The 17,379-nt window shown below is 40.4% G+C and overlaps 1 protein-coding gene across 1 annotated transcript in view; it reads left to right on the forward strand.

Moving 5' to 3' along the window:
* Positions 1 to 14,934, forward strand: part of LOC111600930 (MOXD1 homolog 2) — a 68,822-nt gene extending 53,888 nt beyond the window's left edge. The window contains exons 8-10 of the mRNA XM_030222791.1: positions 620 to 755; positions 9,593 to 9,761; positions 14,532 to 14,934. Coding sequence (XP_030078651.1) covers positions 620 to 755; positions 9,593 to 9,761; positions 14,532 to 14,861 — 635 coding nt within the window. The 3' untranslated portion in view covers positions 14,862 to 14,934. The remainder of the gene's footprint in view (positions 1 to 619; positions 756 to 9,592; positions 9,762 to 14,531) is intronic.
* The last annotated feature ends 2,445 nt before the right edge of the window (positions 14,935 to 17,379 follow it).

Consider the following 17,379-nt stretch of genomic DNA (forward strand, 5'->3'; position numbering starts at 1 on the left):
ACATCAATGTCTTCTGCGGAATATTATTATGATGGCGCCTGCTGCTTTACGGCCAGCACTCGCTTAATTTTCTCCTTTGTTCATAGCCAGTGAGGCGGCGAGCCATGGAAATGAGCGCTGGCGATAGCTGCTGAACGGGCGGCAGCTGCAGCTGGAGCTGGAGGTGGAGCGGCAGGCTTCGTTGAGACGACTTACCTGGCCAGCCAGCCAGGAAATTGTCCTCGCTGGTGACTGTCGCCAAAGCTGGTCGTTGTATTTATGCATTTTGTGTGTTGTCAGCCGTGCAATACTTTCTTTCTTATTTCAATGTAAATTTATACCCTTCTAGAGGGCACTACAGCTATATCGTGAGCGCAGCACCTGTCTGCTTGGAGTCAATATGACATCAGTCGATAGTCTCTATGTCTTTAAGCCTGACACTGTAGTATAATCCAAGCTACTTGATTATATGACTGCTATTTCAATATATTTGTATAGAATCAATGCAAGGGTATTTATTCTTCGGCTTGTTGTCGTTCGCTCTTAATAAAATGAATTTTATTTGTTTATTTTGTTTCCGTTTACTCGTTGTTTCCGCTGCACTTCTTATGCGCTTCTTTTGCTCGCTTCTCCCTTACAGGTGGCCTCACAATGAAGGAAGAAAGCTGCACCGTGCTGACACTTTACTATCCGCGCCAAAAGAAGCTGACAACGTGTCACTCACTGCCCAGTCTGCCCACCGTGCTGCATTCTCTTGGCATCGAACAACTCGCAACGTAAGTCCCCCACTTTATTATACAAATGTTACACATATAGACTCATATATATACACATATATTAAATGGGGAACTTGCATAAAGTCGCCCACTGCAGAGCCAACGGCTTTGATCGCACAGCGAGAAGCGAGTGTCGAGTGCCGAACACAAGGCTCGGTATAAATTGCAAAAGTATCGAAACAGATTAAGGTTGCAGAAGAAATCAAAGTAAATCAAATATAAATCGAGTGTATTGCAGACAGATGGACTGAGCTTATCAGACGTATCTCTATGCGGAATAGACTATAAAAGAATTTGGAGATAGAAGTGAAGCATAGACAGCTTTAGTGCATTTATCGATCATACATCGATATATGCAGCAAATAAAGTAAATTATGAATGTATAATATATACTGAATATAGTAGCTATATTATATAGATATAGTATGATATAGATAGAGCATGATTTTCAGTATTCTTAACGATTTGTGGGGGATAGAGTTATAATGAATAAGTGTGTATGTCAGCGTATGATGGAATATATACACATTTCACAACAAAGCAATCGATAACATATCGATTTATAAAACAGTATAAAAGTAGTAGAAGCAGAATGGATCAAATTATTTAAATTAAAATAAAATCAATTAGATTTTATAGATCAAATAAATAGTGAAATAGAAATCGAACATTTAAATCGATAAATTATCAATATTGTCAGAGGAAGCGTATGTGGAAAGCCAATTATATTGGAGTAATTATATAATAATTTATCATTGAGTTTTATTTTTATTTATTATCGAGTTGCATTTAACAATAAATTATAATAGATTGAACAGATAAATTATCGAAATATGCAGCCGAAGAAGTCTATACGATTTATTGTATACTTAGATGAGCAATATATAAGAGTTGATAGAGTGATATTCATATAGTTTAACAGATGTTAATTGTAGAATTGATCTGTGACATATCTAAATATATGATCCATTAATATGCTAGATTAATGCTACAGCTTACATAATTTTTTAAAGAGACTTCAACAAACTTGATCCCATTGTACTTTGCCGCATGCACTTGGAGACGCCACACTCGACGTTCGGTCTTGTGTATAAGGAAATTCACTTTATTTCTCTGTTGACTAAAGTAATTGGTGATTTAATGATGTTGCTGCATAACCAAATCACCTAACGAAGTCGCAGTTGACAGTCAACTAGGCGAGGCACTGGAGAGCAGCCAGAGCTCGAGCATAGTTCGAGGAGCAGGGAATCATCATCGGGCGTATTCATCGATGTGAAGTATTTGCGTAGCAAACAATTGGAGAATGAACTGTTCTCTGCACAGTGCTCTAATTGTAAATGTGCAAAAAGTAAATTACGAGACATGAATGAGGGGTAGCCAAGTGGCAGTTGAGCCACAAACTCAACCTCAACCTCAGCCCGAGCAATTCGCTTTATTTAGAAAATATTGATTTCTATTAATGCCGAGTGCTAAGCAAACAAACCACATGGCCAAAGCAGCCAGACAGTCAGTCAGTCAGTCATTCAGTCAGCCGTCAGGTTGCTCGGATGAGGCAACCGGCAGCTCTTGACTCCTGAATGGCTTTGGCCCCGTCTACCAATTCAAATGCGGTCGGGCATAATCACCTCGGGGAGTCCATAAATATTGTATTAAAGCGTGCGCTGAAAATTAGTCCAAATTAAACCTGAATGCCAGTCAAGAGATTCGTTTTGAATTGATGCGCCCTGGCCAGGAGCAGGGAAGGATGCCCTTTCGATTCGGTAGAGGGCCGCACGCTCCCTTAATCATTTCCTATTGACACAAGCCCGACGCGGTCAAGTCAAAATCAAAGATAATTTTCTAAGAGACGAGGAAGGAGTGCATACATTTTTTCTCCTTCTGCGTCCTTTGCGCAAATCGAAGTAAACGGCATAAATGGATTAGGGCAGGTGGAAGCGGAAAACGCGGCCATTTAAATGAGTTATGCCTAGGAAGTAGCGAGGGCCCATGGCCTAAACGGCAAATAAAACGGGCTAAAGCGATTAATTGACGATTTGTTTATGGCTCCAATAATGGCTCACTCCAATTAACTTGCAAAATTGATTGGCCTGAAAGTTGAAGCTCCTTGAAAATGAAAACAATTTGCGTATTTGCTTAGTCAAGTTTAGGGCTCATGGAATATTACAATAAGGCCTCTTATCAGGTCTGAACTTAGCTTATAGGAAGCATAGATTGGTAAACCTCTCAGTGAGCACTTGTCTCAATCTGCATCTGAATATAAATTTCAAAATGAATCTGACCCTGTTCAGTAAACAGACCCAGAGAAACTTTCATTCGCTTACAGCAAGGAAATCTCATGAACGACTGATTGCATTTCACACTCAACATGAATGCACTCATTTCGATTCCTGCCGAATCATTTGATGGCCTCAAAATCCATTCGCATTAGATCATCTCGTATGAGCACATCATCTCTTATGCACATAAGTATCTCAAAGGCACATTGCGGCGCTTTTCCTTTGCTCGGCTTATGTCCAGCTGCAGCAGTTGTTGCTGTTAGTGTTGTTGTCATTGTTTCCTCTGTTGTTGTAGGTGATTGTGAGGCCCTGCCATACAGTGGCTTTTTGTCCTGACATGGTCATTCACACACACCCACACGCACACATACGCACAGTTGAACTGCGTGCACCGAAAATCGACATGAATTGATAAAGTCATTTGCAATTGTCTGTCGTTATGGCTCTATGGCTCGCTCTGTGAGTTGTTGTTGTTGTTTTCGTTTCGCGTGTTTGTTGTTGTTCGCTTTATACAATGGCATGAATGCTTGCATTGGCGCTGTTGTTATTGTTGTTACTGCTGCTGCTGCCGGCCAGTTATTATGGCTACTGCAATTTTGTAGCGCTTAATGTTTCGGCTCCGGGTTCGGCGTCCGTCTGTCTGTCTGTTAGAACCCGGGCCTGAGCCGAAAGTGCGAATGCGATATGAGGATTAAAATTCATAATGAAAACCCCAGCGATGCAACAACATCAACAACAACAAAATGAAAATTGCTATAGTTGTTTTTCAACTACAATCGCATGTGAAAAGGGGTAACAGCCACACAGGGCAAACCAGTCAACCGGGCAGCCAGGCAGCCAGGCAACAAGGCAGCCAGGCAGACAGAGCAAAATCAGTATTTGGGGTGGCGTATGGCTCTAGATCTACCACAAAACCGCTTGTGCGCTTCAAGTTTAATTAAACATTGACAAAAACCAGACAATGCCACAATAGACTGAGCTCTATAGGTAGATTACAATTAAGTTTTCGGCACTGCAGCGAGGGGCAAAGAGCGCAGCCAACTGATTGAACAGCTGCTAAATTATTAATCAACAACAAACATTAAATGTGGTTTAGAAGGCGGCATTTATATATGAATGCGAAGCTATGCAGTGAGCGGGAGTATGAAGAAAGGAATTAGCAACGAGGTAGACAAATATTAGCAGAAATTAGTCTATGATTCAATCGTAATATATATAAGCATAGAAATTATAAATACTAATATAGAGTATGGCAGTGCTAAGAAGAGGAATATGTAGTATAAATTAAAGTAAAGTTAAGAATAACGAAATGGTAATATGATAAGAAACTTTATAGCATTAAAGAGTACTATTTAATTAAAAATATATTATATATAAAATATATAATAGTACTATTTAATTATAAAATATAACTATAAAATATAAATAGTAGTCTAAAGAAATTAAAATAGCAGAAAAACTGCTTGTGCGAAGAAAGAAAAAGCAGTTGAAGAAAAGTATGCAGAAATAGTAGTAAAACAGAAGGAAAAGTAGTAGTATTAAATAGTAACACTATGAAATAGTAGTAGAAAATAGTACTACAAACGTATAACTAGCAGTATAAGAGAGAAATACTACTACAATGAAATAGTAGTAACAGAAATGGTTGTTTAAATGTAGGATAAGGTAGTATAAAGTAGTAATGACATAACAGAAACAGTATTAAAAAAGGAGTATTTTAAAATAGTATAAAATTGGTATTAGAAACACAAAAGCAGTGATATAAAAAAGGAGTAATAATATAATAAAATAGTAGCATAAGAATAGTATCATAAAAAATAGAAGCATAGACAATGGATTCCCTAAAGATAGAAAAAGTAGTATGAAGCAAAATAAGTATACTGAAATAGTAGTAGAACACAAGAAAAAGTAGTATGTATAAATGGAAAAAACTAACAAAGAGTAGTATAAAAATTGTATTAACAACATAAACATTTTATTACAAACATAAAAATAGTAGTATAAAAGACTCAGACTCGCCTCTCACTCAGTCGCTCAGCCGTCAAGCAGCAATAAAATAACAAATCAATTTCCATTTTCCTTATCGAACAGCAAACAAATTAGTCAAACGATATCGCGAGCAATATTATTGGTCATATATAAGTTGATGCTCAGCTAGATTGCAATTTGGCATGCAGCTTAAAGTTTCCTGCAGTGCGTAATTTGGTCGTCTGGTTGCCAGCTCATGAATGATAAGCTAATCATGCATTGGCCAGGCCTTGGGCTTCCGAACTAATGTAATTATGGACTACTTGCCATGACAACCTTTTGCCCGCTGCCTCTTGTCACTGCTTGCTTATTATGGTTCGAATTCAATTTAATTTGATACGCACGGATTTTGCGACTAGTTGCAGCAGTAGCCAACAGCAGCAGCAGCAGCAGTTCGAGTCGATTGAGGTCCATCTACATACATATATAGCCCAAAAATTGTTTGCAGTTCAACTGTGGCTCAATTGACCAGCCCACACACTAACGAGCAGGCAGCTCAACTGGCTGAAGTTATGGCCAGACGGGTCACAGTCCAGCCAGGGCAGGCCAATCAAGGGCAGGGCAGGGTAGCACGTTGCAGCAACGGACAGGACAAGCAATGTTGTACTCATCGTCGTCGTCATCATCATCGTCGTCATGCAAAACTCATTGGAGTCGTTAGCGTGCGTTGTGCCAGGCTCCAACGCCCTGCCTGCCCAGAGCCAAGGACATAAAGCACAATGCAGGCACACACACAGGCGCCTGATTGTAGTGTGTGTCATGGCGAGTATTGTCGAGCTACCGCTTGGGCTTCATTGATCACACACACACACACACACGCACACACTCGCGTGGACATACGCTTGCCCGTGACCCAACAGTTATTGGCTTAATTTACGTTTGGGTTTTGGCTGCCTGATTTTTTTCACGGCCCAAATAATGTGATAGTGGTTTTTCACAATTTACGCACTGGCCATGGCACCGAAATTAATTTTAATTGTATGCTCATGTGTGGGCACTTTTTATACACGTGTGTGAGTGTGTGTGTGTGTGTTGGGCGTGCTCCATTTTAAATTACCCAACATTAAAAAGAAAGTAATTATTCAAGTTGTGCGGCTCTATTCCCCCTCCTCTTGCTGTGTGTGTCAATAAAATTGGCTTCATTATATTGTTGTTGTTTGTTAATTGCTGAGGCCCCTCAACATTGATAAGGATATCTGGGGCTTTAATGGTGCTCTGCTGTTGCTACCTTTAGCTCATTAAGGCTTCCATATCCTGCCTGATATCCTTTATCGCCTGATGAGTTCGTCTTCTTTTACACAATTTCTTCAGCTTCGTTCATTATGAAAGCAACGTCCATTCGATTGATGCGTTTCCTTTCCTTTTCCACTCGCCCATCATCTTTGGTCTCTCTCATCTCCGATTGGCAAAGGATATCAAATTGCTTGACAGCACGTGGTTGGCATTTTTAATCTGTGGTTTCTTTTATTGTTTTTGCGTGCGGCAATTATTCTTAATGAAATTTTGGGTAACAGCTTGAGCAGCACTTAAATTCAATTAAATTTGAATTTTAAGTCCCTTTTTTTCGCTCTTGAATAGAAATCACAGTTTTCCAGCAGATACCATAGCTGTAGTGTGAAGCCAATATACTCTTTCTGTTTCATGAACGAGCATGCGATATCAATTACGCATCAGAAGCGAACTCAATGCCGGCCCAAGCCTCATTATCTTGTTTGCTGAGGCAGATTTGCTAATGAAGGATTCAACTTATTCGAAATAAATATTTTCTAATTAAAACTTGAGTTTTTTCAATATTAATTTATCAGCAAATATTATGACAGAAAATTTGGAAATTAGATTCAAAGCTTTCACAGCTGCTGAAGAAGTTTCTATTGGTCAACTTAATACTCTGTGATATATCAACATATGCATATATAGAGACATCGATATAGTACAACTGAATGCAGTTACAGTTGCCTATTGTCCATTTGGCCCTTAGCATTTGGCCATTTGTGCAATTTAAGTTTTCATTTGTCATTTGCTTTTTGCCCTGCTGCCAATTGCCATTGCGATGCCAGTTCAAAATTGAATTCTGGCCCATAACTGCAGCAGCAACAACAACGCAATGGCTGCTGCCATAACGCTACATAAATAAACCCATTGGAGCTCGCATTGCAGTTGCAGTTGCAGTTGCAGTTGCAGCTGCAGTTGGAATGGGCCATTGGCTGCTGCCCAGCTCCCAGTTTTGTGTGCGGCTTAGGATCCATGGCCTGCGGGGCCAGGCCGCGCGACCAGCACCACCAAAAACGCATGTGCATTGTGATGTGGTGGCAGCTATTCGATTTTATAATCAACAATGCCAAACCAAAGTGGAGTCACAGCTTTTGTCCTGCTGCTACCGCTGCTGCTGCTGGCTCATAATTTTAATTATACTGAGTGCCAATGAAGTCAACAGCCATAAGACTAAAGCGGGCAGCGATTGATGTGGCGGTTGGGTTGCGGCTGAGTGCTGGAGAGCTATAGGGCCAAGGGCTACAGGGGATCAGCATAATCTATGTATGGCCATTGCCATTGCCGCTGCCGCTGCCGCTGCCGCTGTCGTTGCCATTGCCTTTTAGCATTAGCAACAGCTGTCTGACTTTCCACTGCATTTATATTTATTATGATGCCACACGGCTCACGGTGAGCGGAGGTTACGCTTCATGCATGCGGCGCCCGGATATATTAGCGGCGCGTTGAGCGATGCGATGCGATGCGACGCAATGGTTCGCTCAATAAACCGCAAACACCCACCCAAGCAGCGGGGGAGGGGGGCGGAACGTCAAAAGATACACGTATGCAAGACACAGGAAACAGGACGCAGGCAGCAGGACACAGCAGCCACACACAGGACACAGGACACAGGACACAGGCCACGAGCCACAAACACTGCTGAACATATGGATGAATGCAATATTTTATTTTATATATTATTATTACGAGCATTACCGTACGGTGCGCACCACGCACACTCGTACAAGTGGCCAGTTTTTAGTTTGGTGGGTGGTTTCCATGGCGTGGCAGGGGGCAGGGGGCAGGCTGCAATCAATCCGCAGACATTAATATTTTCGTGTTGCCAACCGCAAATTGTTGCGGCTCTCATGCGATGCAGCAGCAGCCACTTACCCCATCCTTTGAGCTGGACTGCCTGCCCCTTGTGTGATATCATGCAACCCTCGATGCGGATTGAGTGGAATCATAAATTAATTAAAAGAGATTTGTTTGCGGCTTGCAAAGGATTCGGCCACACACAGTCAAACAGGAAGCTGCCAGGCGAGCAACAACAAAGAAAATGTGCGTTGGCTGATATTTCACTGTTACTGTGTCTGTATTTGTGTGTGGGTGGATGGGCGGTTAGTGTGTGTGTGTGCTAGAAAATTAAAGCAACATTTTTCGTAATGCCAGCCAAAGAACAAAATTAATTAGCCTAATTGTAAGGGCGGTCGAGACAGCGAACGGTGCGGAAGCCACGGGGCCAGTTGGCAATCATAGATGGCGCTAACGAAACAAAACGAAACGAAACGAGGCGAAATGAATGAATAGAGGGAATGAATGAAATGAAATGAAATGAAATGAATGTATAAGGAATTTATATTGCGCGAAAGGCGCAGAGGCGTAGCTGCCTGCAATTGTCTGGGAGTCTAGCGAGCTCTGTTAAAATAAACCAAAGACCAAAACAAAAACAATGAGCGAGCTAAGAATATTTAAAATAATAACGCTTTATATGGTGTTAACTTAATGTGTATGCTATTCTGGAGTTGTTTAAGCATTATGTGTATTTATATATATTAAAAAAAGGAAGTGACAAGGAAAATTAATGATGAGTTAAACTCAAAAAGGGTTCTTACAGCTGCCGACTTAATAGCCAAAACCAACAAAAAAGATAAACGAAAAATATATAAACAGATCAGAGAAAACAGGAGAGAAAAAAAAAACAAATCTAAGCCAGCTCATTAGTCATAGCACCTTCTGCAAACAACAGCTATTTTTGGCCGCAGTTCCTGCAAAAGTGGTTGCCACAACGCCCCTGATTGCGGCACAGCGAGGCAACTGCTTTGAGGTTTTACACTTTTGGGCCATTTGCTGGGGGTTTTCGAATGCCTGGTGCTCCTGTATTTGCTGTCTGCCCTTCTTTATTCGAGTGCGGTTTTTATTTCGTTTGGTCGCGTCACCCTCAGTCGTGGCATGCCCAAGAAGTAACGTATTTGACGCGTCACAAATGAAAATCTAAAAGATTAATTAGCTCAAGTTTTTGGCCGTTCGTCTTACCCTGAACTTCCCTTCGACAGCGCAAAGCCCGCGCAAATCTGCGCCGACTTACCAACTTGCCAAGCCCCCTCCGGCCTCTGGTCCGTGGCCCCGGCGGGAGTATTTGAAAATCTGCTGGCAAAGCGCCTTTTGGGGCTGTAATAAATTTTAAGTCCTAATCAAAGTTGACAATAATAATAAAGTTAATAATGTTATTTTGCTCTTCTCTTATACTTTCTCTTTCTGTTCTCTTCTCCTCCCGTACAGCGACTCAAATCCGGTGCTGATTTCATCACCGCCCGAATTGGCTGGCATGACTTTGGAGGCACGTCTGATATCCTACGATTGGGAAAATCAATTTGGAGAATTTCAAGAGGCAACACGCAAAGGCAGCTTTAAGCCCATCTGCTGGGGAGCCAAGAATCATGTGGTGCCGGTGAGTAAGCAACTTCGATTTACCAAAAACGATAAGTGTAACCAAGTGAAAGTCACAAATAAAATGTAGCAGAACGAAATGCGAAGGATATATACCCTAATCTTAAAGCTAAAGTGAATATCAACTACATTAAATGCCAAAGAATACACTTATACATTAAATGCTATAGAAGACACTTATACACGTAGTCACATAAAGTTACACTATACACATACTTATGCTCACGCACTGTCACTTTTAGAAATGCGAGCGCTGCTTATCTCGCTCCCACATATGTAAATACCAATGCAAATTAATAGAGGCATCAGCTTTATAGTAGACTCTTATAATTGCGCGAAGAGTGAACATACAGCTTATCGCCCTTATACGTTTTTATAAGCATGCGTGTATGAAGTGTATGCGAGTTGCGTATCGATCAAGTATTAGAGTGCACCCAAAGCTCTTCTACTTGTTTGAAGGCCTTGACAAGTGCGATTACTGTTTATCTCGCTCACACATATGCAAAAAGAAGCACAGAGTCGGTCTGAATAGAGCATCCTCATTTCAATGTCTCTACTTTCTCCCATTACTCTCTTCTAATTCAGTCTCGATGAACCATCAGAATAAAACAAGACAATTTGATTTCATTCCGTTGCCGTACATGACAGAACATAAATAATAAGCATCAAAAGACATTCAATGAATTGTTAATTATTCACTTACATAAACGCAAATCAGTTGATGTATCGAAAGGTAAAGTCAATTTTTCAAAACGTTCGTTAGCGCTGCTTTTGCAATTCTATTGCCAATATATATCCTTGAAAAGGAATGGCCATCGTAAGCTGCTGTCACAGTTGAAATCGCATTAACCCTTCGCTTGTCAACTCTATTTTATCTGCTCTCTGATCGCTGGCAACATTTTTATTTTTACATTTTTTGCTGCTTTCGCTGCTTTTCCTGCTTTACATCCATCAGCTTAATCAGCTAAATTGCTAGACAATATCTGGGATAATTTTTCTTGCTGCCGTTTGGTTTGAGAGCCAGCGACCCACACACACACACACAGACATGCACACACACAGACGCTAGACAAGTGCTCATTTATTCATCGTGAGGAGCATGGGCAAAAGACATTAGAGGCATCCTAGTCTCACAGTTGGCGTCCGCAGCCCCACTGGCTACATCCTTCTTTCTCTCTCTCGCGCCCCTTTACTGCCCGTGAGAGGGCTTGGATAATGTGGCTGCAGCAAAGCGGGTAATGTCTACCGGAAACCGCACGTTATAAAGTGCAATCAATTGCAGTTGCTGGCTGCCTGCTGCCTGCCTGCTGCCTGCTGCCTGATGGCTGGTTGGCTGGCTCAATTGCTGGCAATGGGCAGCATTCGAGTTTGTTAGCGCCACTTTACGGGCCAGACGCGGCTCAAGCGGACCACACCAGAGCAGAGCAGAGCAGAGCAGTGCAGAGCATAACAGAGCAGAGCCAACCAGGTCACATATATATCAGGCGGCGCACACGTACAGCTTCGACAACGATCATTCTAATGGGTCACACACTAAAACCAAGTCGCTAGCCAGCTGCCAGTCAGCCACACTAATTCACGTCCAATGGCTCAAGCGATTCGTCCAACCAGCCCGACCCATCGACCCACCAACTGACTGCCTGGCTGGCTGGCTGACTGAATGCTCCCATATGACCATGCTTCTAGTCGCTGGAAAATTGTAGGAAATTGCTTAAGTTGGGAATTGTTGCCATTTTCTTCTCCATTTTTTTTTGTGCCCCTGGCTGGTGGGCAGCAAAATTATCAACGCTTGAATTGTCATCGATTTTCCGTGTTATTGCGTTAAATGTTGTTGACCATTTTCCAAGTTGGCTTGGGTCTCATCTCGCTCTCGCTCTGGCTCTCCCTCTCCCTCACCCACTGCCTTTCGCTTTTTTCTTCAGCTGTCAAGTTAATAATTCATTGAGGCGGCCTCGAGGCATCGGCCATACCCATTGAATTTATAAAGCCCCGCAGCGCACAAATTAGCAGCGCGAGAATAAACCTCATCCAGCCGATAAAATAGTTGTGCAGCCCAGGCGAATTATGAGCAAACATGTCACTCAGCTCTGCAGATTGAAAGGTAAATGGCGTTCAATCTACCGTAAAAATCTACAAGGCAAAGAGAGAGAGAGAGAGAGAGATGGAGACAAAGAGAAAGGCAAAAACTTGCTCCATTTGGCTAAGCGAACTTAAAAAAAGTTGGCAAACAAAAAAAATATCAATCCCCCAGGAGTAGATAAAGGAGTTTTTTTTTCATTCTACAGATGCTTTCACAGTCGTTGGGCTGGAAGGCCTAGTTTTCAAATTTAGAAAATTATCTATTTAATAAAGTTGACTTCAAAATTCTTACTCACTCAGCTACGATTAGAGGCAACTTTCAACAGTCTTTCCTTCCATAAGAATTCTAAGTTCGAGCTCCTATTGCTCTGGCAGACCTTTCAGTCAGTCAACCATTGGTAACTCTTCCTAACTTGATAGGAACTGAGTGGGGATTACCCCATATGTTTTTTGCCTGAAATACCAACGCACGTCACACCTGCCTGACAACAAGAATTGCCTGGCAACACTAATTAGCATAAAGCAGGGGAGACTACAGAAAAAAAGACACAATGCCATAGTGGGGAAATGTCTGTCATATCAAAAAGTCGCTCGAATGGGCCGTGGCCTAAAAATCAGGGCCAGCCCCACAGCTAATTAGCATGTCAAAATCCGAAAGGAATCTATGCGAAATCCAGCCCATACGTGGGCTTAAAGCCCGGCAATTAAGGCCTTAAATTTATGCACATTTTATAATTTTGTTGGCCCCGTGAGCAAACCCGTGCATTCCTTTTCAATTATGCTCTCGCCCTCCCACTCCCACTCCCACTCCCACTCCATCTGTGTGTTGGCAGCAACAATAACAGCAGGGAAGGCGAGCCCAAACCACAGACACCTTCAAAAGCTACCCGCAAAATAAAAGCTGTCCAAACACACCTGCAAATGTCTGTCAAGTATTTCCTTTATTTTTGTTTTTTTTTTCCTTTTTTGTGTCCTGGATCTGCGCTGGGGGTGAACGTAAAACGATTCTGAAAATGCCTTTTGAAAAATTCAACAGCCAACAGCAAACAAACGAACGAAACGTTGGTTCCTGTTGCCAATGTTGTTGGCCCGTCGCACGATTTGCATAATATTATTAGTAAACACTCGTTATGAAGTCTCTCACGCCCAACGCGCGCCACGCCCACTGGCCAAATGCAGACATTCACTCGATTTAGATATATTTCGACTGCCATAAAACATTTGACCGCAGCCCCAAAAAGATCCCAAATCCAGCGTCGAGTCGAGTCGACTGGAGTCGAGTCTCGCGAATCCCTCCCACAAGCCGCACAGAGACAGAGCGAAACGACAACAGAGAGAGAGAGAGAGAGAGAGAGAGAGAGACAAGACCAGAGCATAGCAGACCCTAGCATGTCCTGCCCAGTGCCATGGCCATTGCCATTGCCTATTTATAAACACAAATTTATGCAGCGTAATTAAAAGGCAAAATTTTGCCCGCTGGATCTGGATCTGAGGAGTGGAAAACGACAAATCTGATGGCTTCATTGTGTTCTTATTGTGCCTGGGCAGCTGTAGGTGTGCAGGAGTTGGGTAGGTGTGTAGGTGTTGTAGATTTGCGCCCCGAAGTCAGAACGAGCCGAGCGTCTAAATACGGCATAAAGTATGTTTAATCACGGCAATCGTCTGGAATAGCGCACAGCTACGAGCCACGAGCATAATTTAATTTAGAAATTTAAATTCCAATATGAATATGTAGATTAAATAGAGCACGTATCTCACTTGCGTCTTAAAGGACTTTAGATTAGACCAATTGGAATTTGGCAATTTTGCCAAATGAAATTAGTTAAATGTAAACATTAAAAGGAATTTACTCTCAAGGAAAAATATATTTGAATAAAATTTATTTTGAATACCAAAATTCTTTGTCTGCTCTGTTCACTTGGTCAGAGGCTTCGCTGGCTTTAGACTAATCTATAGTCATAGAATTCCCAACTGGTTATAGCTCTACTGATAAGAAAACTGAGAAGTTCTTGAATTGGCTGTACATCTGCTCAGTTTGTGCTGCAATGGTTGATAAATAATAATAAAATATATTAACAAAAGTTAAATTATAATATTTACTATTAATTAATACTATTATTTCAAAAGTCAATTAAGTTACTTATTATTAAAAATATAATAAAAGCTGAGCATCGCTAAAGAAAGGACAAAATTAAATTTTACCTTAGCGACTCAACCTCTCGAAGTCATCTCAGTGCTTATATCCACAGTAAAAGTATATATCTCTATTTATATATTCTGTATATAGCTTAACTATCAGTGCACTAAGCGGCCCTCCTTCAGTCAGATTTAACAGAGTGCTTCACTCGTCTTTTTATTTACTTTAACTTTAACTTTTTAATAACTCACAGCGCTGTCCTATTCAAAGCTCTTTTGACTTTTCCAGCAGTCATATGTATGCAGTTTTATATGATATTAAAGTATTTATAAATGAGTTCCGAGATTGGGGCGCTTTGCTGTTGGTTGCTCCAAGCGACAAAGACATAAAAGCATTCATTCTTTTAATTTCCTTTCACTCTCAGTGCTGGCTGCGTGGGTCATTTGCTTGAGCTGGTCTAGTATAATAGTTGGAGAACGAAGAAAAATTTAATTAATGCTGTAATTTATTAGATGCGGAGCGAACGCTAATGTTTATCCATTTCCTTTTTTGCAGGGCTCCGAGTTTCTCGAAGGCTACAGCATAAATGTGACCAAAACCTACAAGAAGCACAAGCGCTGCAAGCCAAAGCGCCTCTTCGCCCCCATCACGGAGCGCACCGCGCCCGCTGCAGATCTGAGTGAGCTGCCCGTGCTGCACGAGCTGGACAACAACAACATCATCGAGGGAGCAGCGCGCAGCAGTCGCAGCTCGGCGACCGATGGCCATGGCGGCCTGAGCGGTGCCAACGGCAGCAATTGCAACCAACTCACCAGCGGCAGCTGTCTGCTGTGGCTGTGGCTGGGCGCCGTCTCCTGGTGGCTCTTGCTGCTGCCCCGGACGTGAGGAGCAGAGCAGCATCCACAGCAGCCGGCAGCAGGCACAGGCAACGGCAACGGCAACGGCGAAGGCACAGGCAAAGGCAAAGGCACAGGCACAGCAGAGCGAAGCAGCACAGGCACCACCGTCTAACTACACTATATATACATAAATACTTAAAAAACAAAAGCAAAACGCAACTACAACTCTTTAACTATAAATGACAGCTCTTAATCCTACTACGAAACAAGTACAGACAGCAGACAACACAACAACTTGAGGCACACACACACAGGCACACGCAAATAACAAAATGCGAAAGCAACGTAAAAAAAATATTAATTATTTATAATAAGCTAGATACCCTTTACGGCTCCACTGCCCCCTTCCCTCTCCTACCCAACCCACCCTTCTCCTGCTGTTTCCCACTGTTTTATTTATGCCGAAGTCTCGCAAATTTTGTTATTTTTGTTCTAGCTCTTAGTAAATTATTAATGATTTGATTTTAAGGTACCTTAAGCAAAAAAATAAATGATAAAAAGAATCAACATAAAATTTATCAAAAAAAATCCCAAAAAAAGAAATATTCGCGTACCGCATTTTAAAAACCGAAAAGCAATAATTAGTTGTTGTTGTCGTTATATGATATACAAGAAAGCAAATATATATACATATAGAACGATACGATATTAAAAGAAAAACAAAATGAAAATGAAAAAAAAACTAGTGCAGTCATTCCTTCTACATAATAGTTTCATTATATAGTATATATATATAAAATATATATCGTATATAGGGTCTAACTTATGTAAAGCTTGAACGTCTGATGATTTTTGTTGGACATTGCAAGACACAATCGCAACTGAAGAGATTCAGAAAACAAAAGAAAACCACTTGAGCAAAGGCATATATAGCTGTAGGGCAACTAAACTAAACATACATTAACATACTCGAACATAGATCGTAAAGCTAGAGCGTGCAACATAATACACACATAACACATAATTAAAACCCAGTTAAGTTTAGTCACTCGTAGTGTGCGCAAACTAAGGAACTAAGTTCGAAGCGTAGATAAGCAACAAAAACAGAAGTAAGCAAAAGGCATTCAAAAAAACTACATACATTACACATATAACATTTATACGTCCATATTTAAACAAGAAACAAAAAGAGCAAACAAGCAACTAAGTAAAGGAAGGACTTATTTAGTTGAACGTTTGGAAAGACTTGCTTTTGAGACATGGCGTCAAAGACTAAACGAAGTTTCCAATTAACTATAATTTCACTTAAGTCTAGCTGTTACCCAGACGACATTGATATTTTACTATATGAATTCGAATAGTTTGCTAAACTTAGACTAAGCGAACAGAAAGTTTCTTTAAGTATCTGTCCTCTACAATAGTTCTACTGTATATTTTTGTTGATTTTCCACAAGCTATGATAATACGCATTTAACACTAAGTTGTATTTCAGTTACTATTTCCAATCTCAACTCGACTCAACTCGACTCAACTCAACTCAACTCAACTCAAAATGCTCTACACTCAAAGTGTTGCCTTTCTCTCTCCTTATATATACATAAATATATATATATCGTTCAACTCTGTCTCTCTTCTAGCTATAACTAATTGTATGCTAGATCTAACCTGTAAATACTTTAGATATATGTTATATTCGATAAGGCAACTTCTAAGGCAAAAGCAAAATGCAAAAAGCAAAAACAAACTCGGTTTTCGGTCAGATATTTCGCCAATGTGAGGAGCTAAGCATTATACAGGGTGTGTGAGTAGGTATTTCGAATGGGCCTAGATATACAGAGGTATATATTTATAGGCTACTCCTAGACTATATATGTATAACTTCTAGCTGGAGGTAGTTAAAATATACCATATACATACGTGCATACATACGATTACGATATATACACACACACACATACACACACACATGATACACATTTATATATACATATACATATAAATAACTAAATAACATAAAGTCTATATATACAATACAATACATCTATAAGTAGTTACGTGGTTCGTAGTTGTAAATGTGAATGTGAGTATTTTATACAAAACCGAAAAGAATATGAATAATAAAAGAACTAAAAATAAAAAGCAGCGCGTGAAGCAAAGCAAATAAATGAGAATAAAAGAAAAGAAAAACAAATTCCCAAAAGTAAAGTTACAATTTTTATACCAAAAAACAAGCAGAGCAACTCGCGCGATTGCTATTATATATATATAAATATATATATATATGGAATTATATATATATATATATATACATATATATAACATGAATGTATATATATATATGGAAAAACTATATAGTATATATTTTTAGGATAACTGCTATTAACTATGGCATTAACTATGGATTAGAGACAAGTTGGCAAATGCAAAGTTGAAACAATCAAAAAAAAAAAAAAACAAAACCAAAAACAAAAGCAAAAAACACATATTAAATGGAACGTGCGCAAGCTGACAAAATGTTAGCCACAAATAAAAAAGAATACAGATATATATATATATATATATAC

The sequence above is a fragment of the Drosophila hydei genome, unplaced genomic scaffold (genome assembly GCF_003285905.1).
Source record: "Drosophila hydei strain 15085-1641.00,03,60 unplaced genomic scaffold, DhydRS2 tig00000001-arrow-pilon, whole genome shotgun sequence".
Taxonomy (NCBI): Eukaryota; Metazoa; Arthropoda; class Insecta; order Diptera; family Drosophilidae; genus Drosophila; species Drosophila hydei.